A 23,994-nucleotide genomic window follows, 5' to 3' on the forward strand; every position below is an offset into this window, starting at 1 on the left:
TTGTCTCACAGCATCCTATATCCTCAATGAGAAGACCAAGAAGTGGAAGGGCACAGAGCTTGGGTGGCCCTGTTGAGCCCAGAAGCACCACAGCTACCAAAACAAGGCTGCTCTCTACTGGAACAATGTAATCAAGGGAAGTCTAAGAATTTAGATGAAAATTAGAGCTATTTCACAGTGACAAAAGGACAACAGAAAAAAACAAGACTGTTAAAAACCACATCTTTCAACAGGTTTGGGGACTGCCTTCTATTTTGGACAGTGGATGGTTAAAGTCCTGCTGGTATTTTGCTGAATCTCCTGCAGAGTGACTCTGACGCCCAGTTGTGGTTTTCTGGTTAGAGCACAAACCTTTCTCCAGGCTAGAGTATTGGAAAACACAGAGAAACCAATTTATCACAGCCAGCCAGAAGTGACTGAGGTTTCACATAACATGCTTGAAGGAGCAGACCGCAGGCTTTCACAAAGCTATTCCTTCTGCTCTAATTTGCGTACCCCCCTCAACATAACACAGAGAATAAACCCCCACTGGCTGGTGGTTTTGTCAGGTCCGGTGTCCCCCTGAAGAAGTGACACATTCTTCAGGGTATCCCAGAAGAAGTCACAACTGGAATCAGCCAAATTAGTTGCTCCCCCCTTTGTCCTAACGGCTAGAAGCCTTATGGAAAGAGCAAAGGCAAAAGCTTGTCCCAACAATAGGACCACAGACAGGATGTCCAAAGAGGCTCACACTGAGAAATGGAGCCACTGAAGGGCACTGTTTCTTCCTTCCCACCTTTCTGATGCCTGAAGGCCAGACCCTCTTTGCTGGGATTCCACTCCCTTTTAATAGTGTAGGAAGCAGTAATATGCAGACAAATAAAGGAGACCTCTGAAAATTCTCACACATGCAGCCAGCCCCTCACTAATCGTCCCAGTCTTTTTGCAACATCCCCTGCCTACAGGGCATAGCTAATGTGCAAAAACAAAGTAAAATCTTATTCCCCATTGCATGGGTGCAGAACTGAAGCTCCCACTAAGACATGGACTCACAGCACTGACTTGTCTCCTCTTGATGTCAGTAGGGAAGATGACTACATTGCTAGTTTAAAGCACATCTTCTCTTATTGCAGTGTTTGTCATTGGCCAACCCCATGGGGTTGGGTGCTCTAAAGTGTTTTTGTGAAGAACTTTCAAGAACTCCCTACTAGGAAAAGCGCTGCAGTCCCCTTGAAACTTGCAGATGGTAGTGAATAACAATAGGTCATTGACATCTAAACCTACTCACTACTTTGAAATCCCACATAGAGAGGTATGAATTTTGCAAGTCTCTCTCAGCATATACTCAAAGGCAAGAGAGGACAATAAGAGGGGAAGAAAATACAGGCTTCAGTGTTCTCTAAGATACAAAGCACACATCACCTCTCTGGGCTGGCAACCTGCTTCATTAAATTGAGATATAGTATATGGAAAGGAGCAAATACTAGACTGAGATTCAAAACCTACTGGAGATTAGGATTCTGCCTCCTTGGAAGACAGTCCAGACAGAGGATATAACATTCTCCCAGACCTACCTGGGATATTGCTTTCCAGTCCAGTAGAAAGCCAAGGCTCCTCTCCCCACAAAAAAAAACAACACACACATTTTCTTCATAATGCAGGAAGAACAAAATGGATACTTTTCAAAATGTTTTTAATTAAAACCAAAAAAAAGGAGCACACACCAGAGCTTGACATGGGCTAGCCAAACTGCTGGTCGTCAGGACGTTGAACTGGCATGAGGAAGGCTGTGTTTCTGCGTAACTCAAGGGCACCGGTAAACACTGGGGCTCATGGACAAGTACTCTGCCTGCCAGGATACTGCTGCTTTGTGCTGAGCAGATCTCTCTCATGTGGTGATGAGAAAACTTCATCCTGCAGCCCAGATTCTTTTTCCAATGAACAGAAGTCCCAGAGACTGGGGGAAAGACTATTTCAATGAATCTTCATTTTCCAAGCACTTCTGGAGTGGATTCCAAGTCCATTCTTCTGCCTCCCTGGCAGGCTACACAGGCTTAAATGAAGACTCATCTTTGGCAACAGCCACAATGGTAGGACCCAGCTCTGGTTCCACTGAAGTCAATACAAGTCCTTCCCTGGACCATAAGCACAGCTGCACCGGGGCTCAGGATCACTAGCCAATTGTGCTTTAAAGTTAAATCCTCATCCACTCCATCTAGCCAGCAACTTCTGAGAGCTTCTTCAGGCTCATGGAAGTGTGTACCAGTAAATTCAGGTAAATGTGGACATCCTGGCTACAGCAATGGGGTGAAGTTTTCAAATATGCCCAAGAGATGGAGAAGCCAAAAGTTTCATTTTAAGACATGACTTGAGCACTAGATCAGGTATTGAAATCTCCCTGCCATCTAATAAAGCAGTTTCTAAAGCTGCTGGTGTGTTGCTCCACCAGCCTGGTTTCTTTACCAGAAAGGCTGGGCTAAAAGAGTGACACATTTTCCATACACAATTTTTATCCATTAGAATTTACTAGATATGCGTCTCATTTGTCTGTCAAATATTTAAAAAATACTTCAACCTGCTCTAATAAACACACTGTAAAACATGCATCGAGTTTGGATCAGAGCAGCTTCTCTGGGATAATCAGTAAGCCCAAATTGCTGATTTAAGGCCTAAATATCAGTCACTGGCCAGCCAGCCACAAAAGGTAACTCTATCCTTGAACTCTTGGAATTATTTTTGGCTCAGACTAACCCTTGTTACCATACATCTTATCCTACACACAAAAGGAAGGTGTATGTGTTTTTCAAGGCTACTGTTGCGCCACAAGTTTACACACAAGCACAACTTTTGCAAACTTGAGACCAAAGTAAGATCTCATATGTGCCAGAGCAAGTCAGAAAGTCCACAGGAGTCAAGGGAATGGTAACTGCCATAAGGGATCAGGCCTAATGCATGCATTAGAGAAGCAAGGTAGCTCCTTTGCTCAGGGTCTGGCTCATTCACTTTTGCACACACCACTGCTTTAGCATCACATCCTTATCTAATGGTAAACCTGTTTCAACAACATGCAATACATATTAATGCAATATGCACTGCAACACACAATACGCATCCAAAGAAATATGCCAATGCAAAATCTGACTTCTCACACATAGCAGGGCTAACAAGAAGAGCCTTTTACAAAAAGACAATCAAGAAATCACCTGAAACCATGAGACCTGAGGGGCCTCAAGCAATCTGCAATACTGAGACCTAATAATAGATGCTAATTCATGAAAGAAACACAAACAGTGGGACTGAGGTAATGGCAGAGATTTCATTAGTGCAATTAACATTTATAATGGTATGTTCTTTAATAGAATTTAAATAAGGCTTTGAATAATTACACACACTAAAACTAACATTCCATAACCTTATTTTGCATGGAAAAGCAGCAGAAACAACCCTCTGGACGTACAAGGTCCAATTATGAACAATTACATTCAAAAAGTAGATCAAAACAGAAACAACTCATCCCCGCAAAAGCTGCATCGTCATCTTTAAAGTCAACTTTCTCCCCTAGTGTGGGAAGTGTGAAGAACAGATGAACTGGGCTTCAGCCCAGTAGATTTGGCCTTGTCAAACTACCAGTAGTGCCTTCCAACCCAGAGTCTCTCTTTATTTCTTTAGGGTGATGGAAGCTCATGAGAAAAAAGTAACTTTCCAAAGCAACGGAAGGTGAGTTGCCCCTTCCCCAGGCCCAACGATGTACATAAATTATGGAAGTTTGAAAAAAAATTTACATTACACTGTGGCATGTGTGTTTACGGTGCATGTTGTCCTTTAGAAACTACTCACAGACAATGGGGCTTCGTGGGTGAAAAACAAAATCAAAGCAGCATATGAAATAGTAATATACTGTTTCAAAATCTGCACCGTCCTGCAGAACCAGGAATTATAATTTATTCAGATTGTTCTCAACAGATCCAATTTACGCTGGATATGTAAAAAACAAGAGACTAAGTCATCAAGGAAAACCAAATGGAAAAATCTGCACACTGCAAGAGTTTTTAAAAACAAAGGAAAAAAAAAAAAGAGGGGGGGGGGGGAAATCCCAGGACACATTGATGAAAGCTCAGAAAAATTTATCATCAATTCTGAAGTGAGGCCTTGTGACATCATCTGGGTTAATGAAGACGGAGATGGACTTCCCGGGATTCTCAGTCACTAGCTGTTGCAACTTTTTGGCTAATCGGTCATCAGGCTGGTTGATGTCCCCTCCATCTGACTGCGGGGAGGGGATGCTGGTGGTGCTGCCCCGCCGTTGGAGCTCTAGCGTTAACCGGTTGGCTGCTTTGACATGTTCAATGGCAGTTCGAAGGTGTTCGGCAGGGTCTGAGCGCACTGAGGACAGCTTCCGCGCATGCAGCATGACTGTTTCTTCAGAGAGGTGCTCCAGCATATTGCACTGGGGGATGAAATAGTTAGGGCACATCTTGTTGACCAAGCAGTGCTGGAGATCATCAATGAGACCCAGGAGGAAATGGGCTGCGTAATCCTCTTGGGCTAAGTAGCTGGCTGGTAGCCTGTCACAAGCCCACAGCATCATGCTCCGCAAGTGATATGGACTAATGGCTTTGGGGCGGGACAGCAATTTGATGATGATAGCTTTGCAGGCCTGATAGGCTTGCATGAGGCTGCTGGAGATGCACTTTTTCAGCTGCACTTCACTTCTGGCAAATGAAAGCCTCCATTCATTGTCCTTCTTCCCCTTGTAAGAACATGCAGGCACTAAGTAAAACCCACTTATGACTTCCTCCTCTGTGATCTTCCCATCCCAGAAGTGGTTCTCCATCAGCCAGCTCTGGGCCACAGCTGGCCAGCCTTTGAAGGACACCACAGGGACAATGTCGTACAGCATGCGGCTGCTGCCCACTCCCAAAATGATGGATATAATCGTCCCATTCTTTTCTACCTTCTCTACCTTTGGCATCCCTCGCTGGGGTTTTTTCTGGATCTCAGAGAGGACAATGCTAATGGAGTCATAGAACCAGTCTGCCACTTTTGTTGGAGAGAAGAAATAATTGGTAGCTCCATTGATATGATCCACTATCGTGCAGCAGTCCTTCCATTTGCTGATAGTTCCTTCATCAAACAAACGCAGGCTCAGCCAGGAGTGGCACAAAGCCGAGTGTCGCATGTCCAGCGTAACTGGTTGGTTGCGGTCATGCAGCTTCAGTGCGGGCACAAGCAGGGTGAAGTCCATGTCATAGTCTGTGCCTCGTGCATACACATTCAGCTCATCAAGATCAATGTCCACCACACCTTCCCGCACACCTCCTGAAAGCAGCAGGTACTCATTGGCTACAGGCAGCTTCTGGTCGAGTTTCTGAACCATGCCTGCAAAAGAAAGAGAAGTTCTTTCAAGAGGAGGCAAACAGACCTGGATTTACAGGATTTAACCAGGATTAAAACCTATCCAATACCCAGCAGATAAAAAAGCAACCAGTGGTATCCATCACTGTTTGAGTGACACAAATGTACACCACATGCAGCACTCAGGCAACCTTAAGTCCCACCTGACTCAGGGCAGAGCCTCCCTTGCATTCCTGGGTACGGGTGAATTCCATCCTAAACATCATACTGGAAACAATGGAAAAAAGCAGAAGCCTCTACTAAAATACAGCAAAGCTACTTCAATAACTAAATTTATTACCTTAAATACTTTCTAAAACAGTTTTTCACCATATTGTCATTCATTTCCATGGTATCCAAATGCTTCCCCAACACTTCAAAAAGAAAAGAGAATATTAATTGACATTATGATCTTATTTCAGTCTGGTATAAGGGAAAAGCTAGACTGGCATCAGGGGGTTGGTTTGTGCATGAGCAAAAGAATTGCTACAAATGTTAGTTCAAACAGGTCTGATTTTACAATTTGCTTTATATTTACTGATGAACAAGGCAATATGAATAAAGGTGATATATCCCCCTCTTAGGGGGAAATGGAGTCAGGTTAAACTATCAGGCAATTACAGAAGCCAGCTCTGAAACTGGCTCTTCAAGCTGTAATATGGTATCATGCCATAAAATATCTGATCAGCTCCCCAAAGCACAGACATGAAGACAGATTTCTAATTTCGTCACCAAAACCAGATGCTTCCCTTCACCCTGCACTGCCCGCACTAGTTGTACAAAGCCATTTTTTCACTGTGTGTTCCATATATACCACTATACTCTGCTCACAGAACATGAACAGAAGACTGAGAAGAGACTCCTCACAGTAGCTGAGATATTAGCTCCTCATTCAGTGTTCAAATTAGTCTTAAAATTGAGCTTTTCACTTCAGCTGCTTGGTACTCTGATTCTGCTGCTCTGAGCTGTTTCACTACTGGTGTTTGTCTTGTGGTTAAATGCTCTTGATGTTTTCACTGCCTCAGTTCAGACAACACACCTAGGCCATGAGAGAACCAAGGCCAGAGACTACAAATGGAGATGCTGAATCTCTTGCGAACACTGCAAAAGGGATATATAATTTCTTCCAAGCACAAATGATAAAATTTTTGTTGGCACACATTACATACTCTAGCTTTCTAAAGGCACTCTAATTTATTTATATCAAGAGTGGTTAAACGGGACCTTCCATTACAAGGAAGCCAGTCTTAGAGAGACATTAGTGGGAATAACAAGCCAGAGGCATGCTGAGGTTAGCCAGAAAACTGCCAATCACACTATCAGCCCAGGAACTACTGACAGACACTTTAGGGGTATCTTTTTACTGAAACACTAACACAAATGATCAGCACTAGAGTCTGAGCACCCATCTTGGCTTAGCTCCATTAATGAAAAACTTTTCCTGCATTAATGCATCCCTACGGAATCACAGACACTGCCTGAAGTGAGCAGGTCTCCCTAGCAGAGTGCAGCAGCAGTACCCCAAGGCATGGAGTGTTGCACTAGGCTGAGGAGCACTGCAGTGATTTCAGAGACTCATCTTTCCAGTCCTGTATGCTAGGACAGAGGCAAGGAAATGCTATCTGCATGCACACAGGTAAGCCATGACCGGAGCAAAATCTAAAGCTATGCTGACACTGATTCCTTGGAATAGCCAAGGAGACTAGGAAGAGGCCAGTGTGTGAAGCAGAATGTGTCTTGGGGAAATATTAAGGGTAACCATGCAATCCCCCATGTGAAATTCCTTGCAAAATACACTTTAGCTATTTCATTGATTCCACAAGTACTGGACCCAGTCCATTTTGCTGCACTGAGCTGGGATTAAACTCCTGCCAGGCAGGCAAGTACACAACCCTTTCCATTTCATGTGGCTCCAGAGGCAGCAAAAGAAGAAAACAGAAACTCTTCCTGCTAAGTCCTGAGCTAATACCTCTCTGTGATCTTGCAACATGCTGGCCCATTCAACCTTAAAGGGTAATAACCCAGAAAAGCTTTTGTAAACTTCAAAAACATTTTCTGATGCTTAGATATACAGTGAGCTATGTTACCCTGATCACGGAGTGGCAAAGCCTTGCACAGGGTTCTCCATCCTTCAGGTCCACCCTTCACTGTACTCAGAAAAGGATTTCTAACCAGTGCCTAAAGTGACATGACTTCTGGAGACACACTGCTTCCAAATCCTGCCCTTGAACCAGTGCAAGCAGCTTTGGTGCTTTACACCAAAGCTGCAAACTGAGTCCAAGATCCACAAAATAGAATCTAGGTCAATCACATCATAGGAACAGGGAGCAGTTACTTTCTTCTGAGCATATATGTCAGTATCAACCTTTGCTGTGGAGCAGCATAACTACTATCCTGATGGCCCATCCTGCCTCCACACTAACCCAAAATTTTCCACTCAGGATGGTGATCTGTAGCATCTGTCATGCACATCTGTGGGTGTTCCTGAGAGAGGCAGATAGAATGTAACTCTCCTACAGAAGAAACTGTTCAAACCTACCAAATTCAATAAAGGGTGCATTTTTCTAAATATTTTTAAACTTGAAGGATGAAAAATGTCCTGTGAAGTTCTGCAGTGTACCTTTTGCATCACAACTTCCATCCTATGGTACAGCCAGAGCGTACGACTGAAGAAAGAAAGTATGATTTTTCTAAAAGGTAGAGATTCTCCACCTCGGAATCTAGTGTGGGATGAGTTGCTCTCCTTGGCCTGAAGAAACCCTCTGTCATTATGTGTGAGCAATATTGTTGACAGACTGACCCCATTCAATCCACAGCAAGTGGAACTCAAACCCTGCTTTCTAAATGCCCCATATTCATCTGACTGGAAAACAACAGATCAGTCTCCAAAGCCAGACAAGACAGGAGCCATTCCTGCAATGTTAGTTCCATACCATCTTACAGCACTTCCACCTTCACTAACACAAAGCAAAGTTTGCACTGGGTAAAGCCTGCATAGCTGGCTCTACTGCCAGAGTGGTTACAAAATGCCAGCTAGAAAAGAGGAGACTTCCGCTCCTGGTGCGTAGGTAACATTCCAGGAAAAACCATCCTGTAAAGTCAGAGGCACAGCTCTCCAAGCATTGTCATGGAGGTAGTCCCAACAGAAGAGATATTTCTCTTCCCTGTAGCAGAGAAATAAAACACCAGTTTCAAGCATCCTTGCAATAAGAAACGCCTTCTGCCCACAGAACTCTCTTCACACTTCCTATTGAAAGAAAACATTTTGTGTGCTTGCTGTTAAGCCTAGTTTGCAAGGCTGAAGACTCCTGAAAGGGAAAGGTGCCACACACTGCCAATTAAATCACTTGTTTTGACCCCTCTCCAGAACTCTAGACCTACCAGCAGAGGAGGCTGTAGCAATGGCTACAGGAAATGACCCAATATACCATTAACGTTTCTATACCTGACTGGCTACAGAGATTAAAGCCTTAAGCTCTGCCTAGCACAGAATTTCCCCTTTAAGGCCCAGACCAGCAACATCTGCAGCTCTGCCACAGAGCTAGAAGGAATTTCTCCTAACAGATCATAGCAGCATTGCTGATCCAAATGAAGCTGTGGCGCAGGGGATTGAGATGAGGTTCCCTTGAGGAAAATATATTTAGAATAGGCACAGAGTGTTCTATAAATAGTTGAGATGGCCAAATTCAGGTTTCACTAAGGCTTTAGGGGTTTGCGATGTGTTCAAACAGCCCCCCTTATACATAAATCTATTTGAAATGTGAATGGTTTTCAAGGAAACCCGTTAACCAACATTTTTTGTCATACACTACCCTAGCACAAAGCTTTCATCCTTACTTTCAACAGCCCAAATGCAAGCTGAGAGAACTATGTGTACATAAAACAGAAGCAAGCACTCCAGCTCAGCAAGCATGGAAGTGCAAATACAAAGAAGTAAAACACCAAGATTCATACTTGACACAAGTACTTAAGACAATAGCACCAGTGGGCTATTTGAGTTGTCTTCTTTCCCTCTCAGCACCAGGACCACCTGGGAAGAGGAAGAAATAGGGGTTACAGATAACCTTATGAAATCTGTAAAAGTCCTGTGGAGTAGTCTGTAAAGACCAAACCCTTGTCAAAGGGTCAAACACACAAAAAAATTATTTCAGCTGAAGGTCCAGTTCTCATGGCATCAAAGCAGGTCCACTGATATTTACTAAGTCTCTTGCTGCCATCAGGCAAAACATAATCTGCAGCTGTATCTTGTGTGACACATTCCTTTGGAAAAGTTGTTTGGCAAAGCTGGTATTTTGCCAAGAGGCTGGTGTTCAGTTACCACTTCTGCCTAAACCACCTTAAACGAGCTCTCTTTTCCTAGCTGTGCAACTAGTTCAAGATCTTCCCAAGCTAAACAGCTTGGCATCGTAACAGTTAAGTATGCTTACAAGCATGAGAAAAGCAGGGAATGTAAGAATTAGGAGCAGCACTTGTAGGCCAAGCTTGCTGGTTAGTTTACTAAACACTTCAGAGTAATACAGGTGTGTAAATGAGTTCTACAGGCAGAATTTCACTCCATTGTTGTTCCATCAGTATCAGGAAAACAGGATTTATTTCCACTCCAAGCACTGTGATACATGGAGGATAAAGACAGAGAAAAGAGATTTTACTTTTACATAACACCTACATTTGGGATACATCTTTGAATGAACTCCGATGCACGTAACACAGAGAGTATTCTTCCTATATTAAAAAAAAAAAGCAAACAGAAAGATGGTCTTCATCCATTACAGAATTTCAGTTGAACTGATTTCATGAAGATTGCAGTGCATGGTGGGATCTGCTGCTATTTCATGACCACCTCTGTATAAATAAGGAGGAACACAGCACAGACTTGTCTTTGAAGAAACTGACCATGAGGAAAAAAAAAATACACAAAACCTTATTTCTAACATATGCATTTCCTAACTTTTGGTTCCTTCTTGAAGCCTTCCTTCCTGATGCCTTAGATACACAACCATTACCACCAAAAGGAAATGTAAGCAAAGAAAAATGTTCTGATGGTCTAACTTTGTTTCATCAAATTGAACTGAGTGATGTTCAGGGCAGTTACTGAATTAATGGACTTCCACTCCATGGGAACTAGAAAAATCTCAAAAGACCAGTGAGTGCTCAGAAAAGATCGATAAAGGAGGATCTGCAGAATGTAGCATGCAGTAGAAGCATGTCAGGGGAGCTCTTCTGGGAACCAAGCCAGACACAGCCTCTAGTTCTGTACTGCTCCTGTTCTCCAATTTAGACCAAAGCATCTGCAGGAGCCTTGCTCACGTTCCACATCAGTATGGTGTGGAGGAGACAGTCCACACAGTTCACAGACTTCATTTTCTTTCTTGACCCTTGTATCACCCACTTGTCTTGCGCAGCCTGCAAGAAGCCTGTAGGCTGCCAGGGATCGTAAGTTACTGTCATATCCCTCTCCTTGAAGACTTTCTGTGCCAGGAAGGGTTTACAAGCTGGCTCTGAAAGCTAATGTGGTCCCTCATAGATCAACTTCTTAAAACCCCAAATGCATTCTCTACATCACCAGCACAGAAGGCAAGCAAAAGGCTACTAAACCATAAAGATACCATTGCCAAGCTGCCAAAGACCTTTAGAGGCATGATTATCCCCAGACACATGTGAATGATGAACCCAAGCTTATCTGTGAGGTATACAGCCAGAAACTTACCCCTTCTCTCCGGAAAGAAAAGACCTCAGGTTATGTCAAGGGGCTGGCTGCAGACTGCAGGCAGCACTGCAGTGCAATTCAGCAGGTTATGGTGATGTTAGCTGCTGCTCCTCATTACCAAGCTTCTCTGCTCACCTCTTGACTTTGCCATCTAATCTGATTTCAGAAGCAGCATAAGTCTGTGTAACATCAGCTGTTAAAAATAGCTGCAGCACAGAATAAACATGCAGAATAAGTGTCCTTCAGCCCCACACTGGAGTTCAGATGCCACAGTACCCTCTTCAACCCTGTGGAAAGACCCAAAGCACCATGAGTTCAGCCTAGGGACAGAGTGCTCTCTGTGAGGAATGAGAATAACTGGGACACTTGGATGCTTTACACACTTCAACGCATGGACATGGACAGAAGGCAGGGAAAGAAGAACTGGACAAAATTAGAAGTGTCCTTCTCCCAGCTCCTTTCTCTCCCCTGCACACCAGTAGAAAGCCTACAGAATTAAAATTGAGATTTTTGCTAGAAAAATCCAACATCTGAGATGCATTCTCACTGATGTCTTCTTCCCCCTGTCCCTTCTTGCTCTGCAGGTAACTTAATCTCCATAAAACAAGAAGTTTAGGTGTTCATTTCCTCAATCAATAACAATGATGTGGTGTTCTGGCACTGAACATAGACTGATCTTACATTTAAAGTAGCCCTCTCCAAACCATTAGCTTGTGGCCTACCAGAAGTGTCCTATTACTTGCAGCCAGTCTTTCACAGACCTGATTATTGTCTTAAGCAAAATTTTTTAGTAATCATACTGAAAGAAAGTGCTCACCATGCCTCTGCTATTGCACCCTAAGCACCTAGGAAGAAACATAGGTACATACCCCTCATAAAAGAGATCATAAAGTCCCCACTGACATCAATAGGGCTGTATGTTTGAATTCTTCCACAGACCCATCCAAGGACCTGGGCCAAGGGAACTCCCACACAGGGAAGCTCTCCAGAGGGGTTCCAGGAAGCAATCGCATCTCTGAGGAGACCAGAAATAATGGTAATTGCTTTTGATTCAACAGGTGAGTGTTGTCCTCACTGTTTCAGCACTTCCAGCAAGAAGCAGCACAGAGCCCTTGCAGAGAAGCTTGCCATATGACACTGCATGCCCCAGCTCCAGGCATGTTTTCTGGGATATGCAGAAATGTGTCACTGTGAAACCAACCACTTTGTGGGGACGCAGAGCCTGAGCCCAGGATCTAAGACAAGCTGAGCCCCCCAGGTTTGCAGGATCCTGATACACCTGTTACTGAATGCTGGGATAGCGCCTGTTCCTCTCAGCAGGGTGCCTAAAAACCACTATGCTGGCTGTATGCCCATCTCGTGCCCCCTGGCAGCCTAGGCAGACGACATAAAAGGGATCTTCCTTACACAGGTGATCTCTTCAATAGGGAAGGCTAGGAATCACTCACATATACCACTGCCTCCCTCCTTTCTACTGCTTAATCCTTCCACATAACTTGATATAGTCAGAGATCTTTATTCCCCCCCCCCCCCAGACCTACCCAGTTTGACGCATAACCTTGGCCAATGCCTTTTTTCATCTGTATAAAATCATTACCTCTTGTACTGCTTTGGCCAGGCAACTTTCACCTTTGACTGCTATAAAAAATACACAAAACCCCAGGTTAGTGAAAAAAAAAACAAAACAAAAAGCTTTCATCATCATAAAGACACTAGCCAGGTACTCTGTGTTTCTTTAACAATCCTGCTGCAAACAGCAGATCCTGCAGAAGAGGAATGTTGTTCAAAGGAAAGATCCCTGCAGAGGTCTCCCACCTATGCTTGAATAGTGTGTGTTGAATTTCATGGGCTTCTTTAAGACAGAATGGGAGGCTGGCTTTGATGCAGCTGGGCTGCACTTATTCTTCTGTTTCCCTTGGTAATTGCAAATCTATTTATGAGCAGCACAAGTTTTTGTTACGCAGAAGAACTGAAAGAGTCAGCTCTTTAGGAGAGTAGTTACCAAGCACATTTTGAGAGGACTGTTGGCGGAAGCAGGCAGGGGGGGTGGGAGGGGAGTGGGGAGACTGAACCGTGTGATACCAGCTTAGCTAAGTATGGAAGGCGAGGGAAGAAAGCTGCTCTTTGCAGACTGATACACCAGTGTCCTACTGATTCTGCTCCTTTTAGAAATCTTGTGACATGGTGACAGAACACACTGCAGGGAACCAGCACCCCCTTGTAAAAGAAATCATCTTTCTCCAAAGTCTTTTTTAAATACAATCTTAAAAGTAGTGTCCCAGTTTTTTTCCAGTTCTCGTGTGCCCTGGTATAAACCACGCAGCTAGCTTTAATCCTCTGTGCCGATGGAGAGGAGCATTTCATGGTGCAAGGCGAAAAAGGCAATAAAAAATAAAGAACAAGCCCAGATTCAAAGGGTGTGCCTGTACAGCAAAGGGCAGTGCTGTCACAAACCCACAAACACCCAAACCCACCCTGGCACCAAAACCAGCAGTGGTGTTACGGTAGTGACCTGCTTGGCTAAAATACCCAGGTCTTGGAGACCACAATAGCAGGGGCTAGACTGCTTTCAGAGCTGGAACCAGCTGTTTCAGAGGGAGTCTCTGCATCACTGTGCACTTCTGCTTTGCCTAGTGGGGAGTTTAAGAGTCACCCTCCAAACTGATGCTGAAATTTCCAGCCTGCCAGTCTGCTTATGCAATGGACTTACTCCAGAGTCATATTAGCCAGCCTAAGATAAGAGTGTCTGAAAGCTTACAGAGAATATGAAGTGCAAGTCAAAGAGATGCTTTAGGGTCTGAAGAATATAGGTGATAAGGTCTGAGAGCAGCTGATGAGTAGGACAAAAGGAAAAGGGCACAAAAAGGGAACTTGTAAGAACAGCTTGCTGCTACACCTTCCTTAACACTGTACATTGTGCCCATACAGTGTCCATATGTATGTGTGTAAAATAAAATTCCCCCTGGAAATGGCATGAGATGCCATTTATCCTGGAACTGCAATACCAGAAATAAAATATGCTAGGGGACAGATTGCTTTATCAGTTCCACCCTCTGGCACTGAGAGCACACATTTGGCAACGGCTATACGGGGTCTAGATGGGCCATTTCTGCTCACGCCCTTACAGAGCACTGCTAAGTGTTCAGCAAGATGTTACACTGATGAAGACTCACCACGACTCCTCTTTTGGACCTGCTTACAAGGTAACAAGAGTGGACACAAACCAGATTGAGCTTCTTGAGTGCAAACATGTAGATTCTTGGAGGAGAGGCCATTCTGCCCTTGTTTTTCTAGTCCCTTCACTATTATGCTCTTGTTACGCTTTTTACAAGAGCGTAACAACCTCAGTGAGGTACACAACATATCCATCTACCCTTGCATCCTGCCTCAGGCAGCTGCAGCTGACTGGTTTCAGAGGAAGAGCATAAGAGCAAGAAAAGTACAGCATAGTTACTTTCTGTCTGCAACCTTCAAGCAGTCTCTGGCTTTGTGATTTTCGAAACCAGAGGCAGTATTTACAGCTTTTGTCTTTAACAGCACTGATGGACTTCTCTGCTAGGAATGCCTCTCACTGCTTTCTAAATCATTTAAATTTTTGGCATAGTCAGTGCCTTGCAGCACTTTGTTTCACACAGTACATGTTTTGTTAAAACCAATTTCCTTTTCCTGGCTTACTAGGGATTGAAGATACTCACCTAACCACGGCATCTTCCACAGATCACTCAAGATTTTCCAAGGCTTACCCAATCGTCTTTCTTCCATATTGAAAAGGACAACTTATTTAAACTTTGGATACCCAACTGTCCTCCTCAGCACCTGTGGGGGCCCTGTTATTGTTATGCTCAGTGTGAAAAATATGGTGGTGAACACTGCATATCACATAAAAAGGTGACTTCTGTGTGGGTGTCTGCTAAATTAGCCCCACTTCATTGCTAGTTTGCTCAACGTAATGGAGTCCTCCTCCCCAAAATTTAATTTCACCTTCAGGATATTCCCCTCAAACAAACCAATGCCACTTTACAAAGGGCACTGATGACATTGGGAAAGAACAGTGGAAGTAGGACAGAAGAAGATTTTGGAGGCTATACAGAAGAAAAAAGTCCCCAGCCTTCTTCAGCCTCTCATTGCAACCTGAATAGTCAGCGCCAGGTGCCTCTCACAGAAGACACGTGGCAGCACTCCAGTGATGAGCAAAGCCATTCCCTTCTAGACCAGGGAACACGTTCCTCTCCTTGCTCCAAGTCAGCGAGAGGACCACGTGTATAGGTTGGTCAGAACTTGACTCCAAGGTTACAAAAGCACTTGGGTTTCACTGTGATGATTTTCTGTTTTCAGTTACGTTCTGGTACCTGCTTGTCTGTCCCGAAAGGCCCAAGTTCCTACAGCACTTTATGTTCAGGCGCCAACCAGAGGGCTGTGCCCAGAAGAATGCCACCACACCACATCCTCTAAGTAATACAAGAGCATTCATCGTAAATACACTTTGAGCTGTTCTGCCAAACCTCCTGCTTAGTTATCTAACATGCTGGAAATTCTCTCCCCAGCTGCTTAACTACCAGCTTGTTTTCTGTTCCCACAGCACAGCTGTTTTCTACAAAAATAAGTCACAACCAGAGCAAATCACAGCACTATTCCTTATGAACTGGGCCTGAACTGACACTGTCCTCAGTGCCTGCCTGTTCTGTAATAACAGCTCTGCCTTGCTGCAGAGCAGCAGGAGATTTGTCCTTTACTCAAAAATTCTTCACTAAATCATCCAGTAAAGCTGCAACTTATATGTGTACTACACATGGCAACTACCAGCCATCAGAGGGTTGATGGATAACCACAGCTGTAATTCAATCTAACGTTCCTAAGAACTGTCAAACTTAGGTCCTGCGGTCAACAACATGATCAGAATGGCATCCCCCTCAATCACTTTCATCCTCTTTAGTCATCTACCACTGACTAAATCTAGCTTTATGCCATGGGACAGGCCAGAAAAAGGGAGAATGAAAGATGATTCCAGGAAACCAGCCAAGCTCCAGAAGAGCACCGGACACATGGGAAACTGGTTCTCTGAGTGCAGAAGGAAAGCAGGTATTTTCAGAAGCCTTTCTGAAGCATATGGTGGAGAAGACAACATGAAACAAATCCTCTCTCCAGCCCCCAGAACACTGGATTCCATCCATACAGCCCTGACCTGGCCCCTTTGACAGATCCTATATCCAGACACTGGGGAAATCCAAGACAGGACAAATATGGCTGAGACAACCAATGCCAGAACCACAGTATCATTTTTCTCTCATGTAGATGAGTTTAGATTGGACTAGAAAGATAAGGCAGGTACTTGGTCAGAAGTGCTGAAATCAAAGAGGCTTAAACAATATAGCTGTGTCTTAGATCGTTAAGCTAAAAGCAAGCTTTCCTGTAGTACTAACCAGTTTCCCACCCACCACCAAGAACATTGGCAAAGTCATGTGGAGCTTTATGAAATATATTTGTTAAGACTCCATGTTCAACATCAGTGCTGGTTGGCTTTGACAACTGAGCAGAATTCTTCTTCGTTCATATCACAAGGGAAAGAAGTTACAGGCCAGGTTTTCTGCTATCAGAAAACAGAGCAGCTCCTCTGAAGGGAACAGGAACACTTGGCAGAAATTTCCTTTTCCCTTTCCACAGAAGACAGAGGGAAACCTAAGCCCTCCAAACCTGTCTGTCCATGTTCCATTGGTCCAACTGTCCTGCTTCATTTTGCAGAGATCATATTTGACAGAACACAAAAGCCAGCCTAAGTTTCTAACAGGGACTGTCAGTCCCTAATTTCTCAGATTTTATAATCATTTATGTGCAGCTGGGCACTGTCATCTGTTAAATAGCATAGCAGGAAGCACTGTGCTGATTCGATCTCCATCAAGTGCCAAGCCCACGGCCCCAGCAGCTGTCAAGGATCTCTTATCCCCGCACCACAGGCAGTGGCCAGGAAGCACACAGGCTGGAATGAATATCATAAAAGAGAAAGGGAAAAGCAATCACTGCTACAGCAGAGTAGAACCTAGGCCACCTTGCATGAAGACATGCATCAAAACGCCACTCTGGCACAGGACTCCAAAGGTGAAATGCTGCCACCTTAAGAAAACAACAGTAAGAAGTATGTAGCCACATGGCTGTGCAAGATACAGGTATTGCAACTGCCCTCCTTTCTGTGTAAGGTGTGAATTGGCTGGTGGTAAAGAGGAGCTGGTGGAGCTCTCAGGCAGTGCTCCCAGCTAGCTGATGCCCTGTAAGCATTTGCAGTGAGATGAGGGCTGTATTTTTGGAGCAGTTCTGTGTTACCAGGAACAGGGCTTGAAATGGTAGTAACTGTTCAGGCATGAAGCACTCCTTTGCACAGGACTCTCATCCCATTTTACCTGCTTTGCTCATTCAGGAGAAATTCCAGACTAGCTGCACATCTGTCACAGTGCCTTTTTGTGCTATCTGGCATGAAAGAGAGCATCACACACATTTATTTAGAGCAGACCTGGTGATCTCTCAGCCCATCGGGATGACAGTTACATTGTGAGGTAAAGGAAAGAAGAAAAAGCAAAACTGTTGCTGATCAAATATGAAATTCATAAAGTATGTTCCAGGAAGCCATTCTCTCTCCAACAGCCTAGTCCAAAAGTCTTTCCTCCTCTAAAAATCTAGTGGAATATGAACATAAGCAAGATTTGTGTCCAGAGAACTGTCAGAAACTAATGCAAAAGACTTTGTGGAGTAGGATCTCAAAGTCATCTTGTAATGGAAAGCTGATGACAATCAAAGCTCATTCCTCAAATCTCATCTCCTGTCAGGGACTGCTTCGCCCTGGTGACTGAAAAGCTCAGGGGAGTAGGTTCACATTCACCAACTCCCCCAAGTTTCAGGAGGCAGCGTTCCCAACTCAAACATCCACAAAGTGAGAGGCCATGAAACCACAGCAGTATCTTCAAGTTTCATTTTCTCCAGGTATTTTTGCAAGGAGGAGAGAGGAAAGGCAGCTATCTCTGAAAATTCAAACTCAGTAACATGATAAGTTCAATTGGCTCACTTAGCTTTCCCCTGAAAATGCATGAATAAGAAATACCCTGTTTACACTCTGCTTTATTTAATAAAGAACCTCACATCACTCCATAAGCCTTAAGGAAAACCACAGTATATTGGTAGATTTTGGCCCGGCAGATCTGTTACATTTGAAGTTTCACTCTTACTGTCTTATGCAGTGCATAATCTTGAATTTTAATGTCTGTATCAATAATGAAAAATGCTAAAAAGCTTTGCTCACAAGTGCTGATACAGAAGTCAGGTGTGGAAGATACAGGTACATGGAGAATACAAACACTTTAAATGAATTCAGTAATTAGAAATCTCACCTATATTTTATAGATGTTGCTGTGAAAACACTGTAAAATTTCTCTGTGGATGTTCAGCTCCTGCCAGGCTTGCTATGTGCTGCATGAAAACACTTCCCAGAACACAGGAATAGATATTGTCTGAATACAGCCCAGCTACACAGAAAGCAACTACTAACACTGTAACCACTAGTTTCCCACTGACAGCTGGCCCCCATCTCATGATGACAGCTGAACAAAGATTACAGACCTCCTAAATTTGATAACACAGTCTGTAGAATTAATTGCACAAGTTAGGAATGGGAAAATGAAGGCATGAGCTGGCCCTTTAACAAAGATGTTCATCCCTGAAGTCAGAGGTGATGTACAGATAATGCCTAGAAGACACCTGAGCACAATCCTACTGACCTGGCTGCAGCTGGGGAAGGGACTGGAAGTGAAAAGAAATACCGATTTGTAGCTGAAGCCAATCGGCAACAAAGCACAAGTCATATCTGAGCTGCACTGCCTTTCTGGCTGGGGCTGTTCTACTTGTGCTTATGTAGACCTATCATGCCAGACTGGAAGGGCCCAGACTTGGGGCCCCAGCAAACTTTTCTACCCACATACAGGCTGGTCTGCTCGACCTGTTGAGGAGTGTTGCCATCAGGCAAAAAGACCTCTCAGATCTCCTTCCCCACCAGGGATGGACAGTGTCATGCTGAATGGGGTTTGGGGCACTTCTGAGCTACCTCAAACATCATATTCCACATGTCCTCAGACAAATATTTCACAGAGCTTTGGGTTTGAGGAAAAAGCACCTTTTTACCCCTTCCCAGAAAGATGGCTTATGAAATCATGATGCTACCACAAACATCTCTTTGATTTCCCAAGTCTACTTTACTGCTGTTTTTTTAGATCATAACATTGAGCTTCAAACATATTTCAAACATTACTGCCAGTTACACAGGCACCTTAACGAGAAAACGGGAAACATTCCCCCTTGCTATGGGCATGCTCGTTGTCTTTCTGTCCATGAGATCCACACAGAAGTTGAGAGAAACTCCAGCAATATTAGTATATGCAATTATCTCTTCTGACAGCAGATGGCACAAACGCATCAGTGTGTCTGGGCTGCAGAGCTTAGCAGGCCGTTGGGATTTCTGAGCAGCGAGAAAAAGAACCGTTCAAAACAAAAGGCAATAGAGTTTTCACACTGCAGTATGGGCAAAGGAAGAAGCTACATGCAGACATACAAATATCTTTCACCACCACCTGCTTGGGTTTACAGTGAAGAGGAAGCCAGTTCTGATAAAAGTATTTCTGTGAGAGGAAAGAGACCTCCAGTAACACACTACGTTCTACCAGACCAGATTTGGCACACAATTTTCATCTAGTGTACGTCAGAAGTCTCTGATAATACACAACATATAGGGTGGGAGCAAAATGCAAGTTTAGGAGGGGATAAGCCAGAAAACAGACACCAAACCTGTCTACAAATCCTATTTAATGCCAGATTTCCAGCTTAGGATGACTGAAGGGAAAGGCCAGCATTTGTCCAAGCCATCTGTACAGGGCTCCTTTTGTGCCATTCTTCTTCGAGTATTTATGCCACTTTACACAGCAGCAGTACTGAGCAGGCAGTGTGCATCACAGCTTCAAAGCAGAACAATTGCTGTTTATAGAAGCACTGTTAAGAATTTATTGCTAATGCATTTTAATAAGCTATGAAAAGAGCAGTGCTCTGAATGAATCACTGCAGGTAAATTTAGTTCAAAATTGAGACATTCTATTTCTTCATTGAAAAGCAAGCAAACTCACAGAAAGCACACACCTGCATACAGGCAGAGGAGCCGTTCCTACATTTGATAGAAGTAGGTACTTTTGTTTAAGGGCAGAGTTTACGGCATTCAGGACTAAAAGTGAAGACGAAATCAATAGATAACTGATCCGTTTCCCTTATTTATTTTCATCCTTAGAACAGAGTGAATACAACAAAAGTGATCTAGAAGAATTTAAAATTAAATGCAAAGGGGGTCATCTAGTAATGCACATATATCCATGCTATATATTTGAAGAGCAGGATGGCTTTTGGAGCTGTTTCAGCGTAGTAATCTACCCAGAGATGGGGGAGGAAAAAAAGCATTAAGGAAAAAAACAAAACCAACCAAAACCAAAATTTAAAAAAAATAAACAAAGAACACCCCCCCAAAAAAAATAACAAAACAAACCCAAACAAACAAACAAAAAAACCCTCAACAAAAAAGCAAACAAAAAAAAACCACACACAACAAACCATGTTCTTGTAAAGTGGTATTTGCATGTTTTAATCCATCATATAAAATCTCTGAACTAAATAAATTTAAAATGCACCTAAACAGCAGACACTTTTGGAAGTCAAACCTAGCTTCTTTCCCTAAGAAATTTTATTCCTCTTTTGTCAGTGTCACTCCTCAGAGATTTGAGACACAGACCCTCTGCTGTGAGGAATGTGTTGTAGAACAGGTAGGAGGCTACAGCATGACTCCACCAGTAGTACCAAGATCCATCAAATTATCTGTGTGTCAGCTGAGTTATGCGCAAAGGAACAAGTCCAGAGTGGCTAGAGGGTGCACTTAACGCAGCCTTAGACGTGTGTGCTCTAACACAGATAGTTCTGAACATCTGACAATGCCTAACACATCTGGGATGAAGGAGGATCAAAGGAACAAAACCAAGTGCCCTTTGAGTTTACAGAAATAGCAAAATAGCTACTGCAAGCAATGTGTTAGTAGTGTTGTCACCACAAGCATTGTAGTACGGTGCCAAGCAGCAGCAGTCAGCGCTCAGGGGATGCTGGGTATCTCCTACTAACACTTCTGAAACTGCAGACTCTGACAATGGCTATTGTCACACCCACAACTTAGCTACAAGACAGCAGAAACCTTAATAGATGACACAAACACATATTTCTCATTAGCAGATGTACCCCAGAACACTCTCCGCTCTGGAAACACTGCTCAAAGGCTCTCATGGGAGATACCAATGAGATACTTCTCTTGCTGGCTCAAGACAAACATCCAGAAGCAACCTACCAGTGAGCCCATTTCAAGCTCAGGAGCTGGTCTCCAGGTACTGGGATATAACCCCTGGACAGCACTCTATGGGGCATGGGTTCACTGATACTATAGGGCAGGATGCAGGGCATCCTGACATGCTCTTGTTCCCCTTTGTTCCCCAATCGCTCCTCAGTCATGAGTTTGAAAAACAGAGATGGACAGATAACTCTGAATCTCCATACCAATTTTCCCATTCCACCCCAGTTAAAAAGAAAGGGGTGGTGTGCAGGGCATGTTTGCACAGGCCTAGCAGTCAGTGTGAGGAGCAGTTCACTTGTTGCAAGGGGGGTAGGTGGAAGAATAGTTTACAGAACACAGGAGGAAATCCTCTCCTTTGGGGAAGTTGGGGTAGCAGGCACACATCTGCAAAACAGCAGGGGAACCAAAAGTGAATGAAGTGGCAAACAGAGCCCACATGTGACCACAAAGCTTGCATATTCTCCAATGAATAATTGTTGAATCCAATGGAGAGTGGTCTGGGTTTAAATTCAAATTGTGGCAGTTCAGAAAACACACATGGGTTTTAAGCATTGAAGAGCAACACTTGCTAGCTCCTCGACTTTGTTGCTCACTCAAAGATAAGATGAGCTGAGCATGCAGCAGAGAGAAGCCAGAGACTCCAATTCAGAGTCATGCTTTTGAAAGCCCTGGTATTTAGCTCAGAGTCCTGAGACCAGAGTTTGTGTAACAGGAGAAACAAACATGGAAACAAGTGAAGCAAAGACTGCTTAAGGCAGGGAAGAAACACAGGAATTGGGCTTCAGGGGAGCCTGTGTTGCTAAAGAGCAATCGCTTGATTGCATAAGGATGAATGCTGGGAGACTGCTGGCTCTCCCACCTGCTTTAGATGCTCAGCATGTAAACAGCCCTGGTTCAGTGAGCACCCAAACCACAGCTGCATTTACCACACCAGTGGCTTAAGTGACAGCAGCCTTTTTCACCTACTTCACCTTCATCTCAGTTGCGCTGATCCGAGTACATAGCTATCATGCAAGCCTTCTATCCTGCCAAGTAAAAGCACTCCTCCAGCTTTTCCCAGCATGCTGGCTAGATCAGAGGCTGCTCAGCCAACCTTTGTGTTCAAAACCTGTAGCAGGTCATATATGGACTTGGCCCATGGAAACATGGAAGGAACACAGGTTCATTGCCACCTTTGCCCCTGGGCTACAGGCTGTTATAGACTACCTTTCCAGTTTTCCTTCCCCTCCTCAGAAAGAAGGCTGAGATTCTCACAGCATCATCTACTGGCTCCAGAAGCTGGATCTTTAATGACAGTATAAAATTTCATACCACTCTTGAATTAAAAACTAAAACAAAAACTACAATTATGAGCTGGTACCACTGCAAGGTACTCAGCTGGTATTTTGACCCTGCACTGGAGATTGGCAGGGGCATGCCATAACTGTTACAGACTTGCACGAGCTCAGGTGTAAACCACCTTGGTCCCTGACTGCTCAGGGCAGAACTGGTGTGTGATGGTGGAGAGCCAGCCCCTCTGCTGCCATGACAGCAGCACGGCATGCCAGAAGCCTCCAGGGTAACAAGGAAGACAGTTTTTATCACTTCTCAGTTACTTCAAGTTTCTGTCTCCACACACCATCCCACTAATGGTCCTGTAGACACCGATGCATACCCTGCAAGGTCACACACATGCACCTTCCAGGCAATGGCTGGGACAGCCAGCCACATACTGTGAGCAACATGCATACTCTTCCTCTGGATTACTGTCTTTTAAAGGCTGTTAATAAGTTGAAGGGGGGAGGAAAATAATCGATAGGGGAGTTGCAATCTCTTGTGAGTATCTTAAGAGCCTGGCTTTCTGCTATTTTCAGCAAATTAGTGTGGGGCTCTTACAGACTTTCTTCTGCTCTCTGTGAGGTGACAGCAGGACCACCGCCAGCTCCATGACTCACACAAACACAGGGAAGCAAACATAAAGCAAGCCGCCTGCTTGCTCTTTCCCAGGGCTTATTCACACCCTTCGTAACTATTTAATGTGCCTGTTACAGCGCATCCCAAGCTGCAAAATGAGAACAAGCAAGGCTGGGGCTGGTCTTAAACAGCTCTCACACAGAATTGCTGGCAAGGTCTCAAACTTCCCAGTGTACAGAAAGAAGAAAATGGAGACCTGTCTGCACCTTTGAGACAGTAGTTATCAACAGCCCTTGTCATCTGGGCCGTAATGACTTATGTTTTTTTACAAACCATTTTTGGCTATGACAGAGAAGATCCATTCTCATCCATTACCTCCACATATCAACCTAACAGGCACCTACAAACCTGTGCCTCCCAGAGCCTCAAATCCTGAGCCATGAACAAGTGTATTGCAGTCAGGTCCCAGCACTAAGCAAAGACGTGCCTGCAACACTAGTCAACTATTCAATACTCAGCACTAGACCATATTGCCATTACTTGTCTTCTGCATCTGTCTTTTTGCTGCAGACCCCGGTTTCTGGGCTCCAAAGACAGGGCAAAAGACTCAGCT

General features: G+C 44.1%; 1 protein-coding gene across 2 annotated transcripts in view; it reads right to left on the reverse strand.

Annotated features, from left to right (window-relative positions):
- Positions 1–1,655: 1,655 nt before the first annotated feature.
- Positions 1,656–23,994, reverse strand: part of MB21D2 (Mab-21 domain containing 2) — a 61,742-nt gene continuing 39,403 nt past the window's right edge. For both annotated transcript variants that reach the window (XM_062606226.1, XM_062606227.1), the window contains one exon: positions 1,656–5,358. In XM_062606226.1, coding sequence (XP_062462210.1) covers positions 4,094–5,358 — 1,265 coding nt within the window. In that variant the 3' untranslated portion in view covers positions 1,656–4,093. The remainder of the gene's footprint in view (positions 5,359–23,994) is intronic.

The sequence above is a fragment of the Pezoporus occidentalis genome, unplaced genomic scaffold, assembly GCF_034315485.1.
Source record: "Pezoporus occidentalis ecotype Australia unplaced genomic scaffold, CSIRO_AGI_Poc_V1 ctg95, whole genome shotgun sequence".
NCBI lineage: Eukaryota > Metazoa > Chordata > Aves > Psittaciformes > Psittacidae > Pezoporus > Pezoporus occidentalis.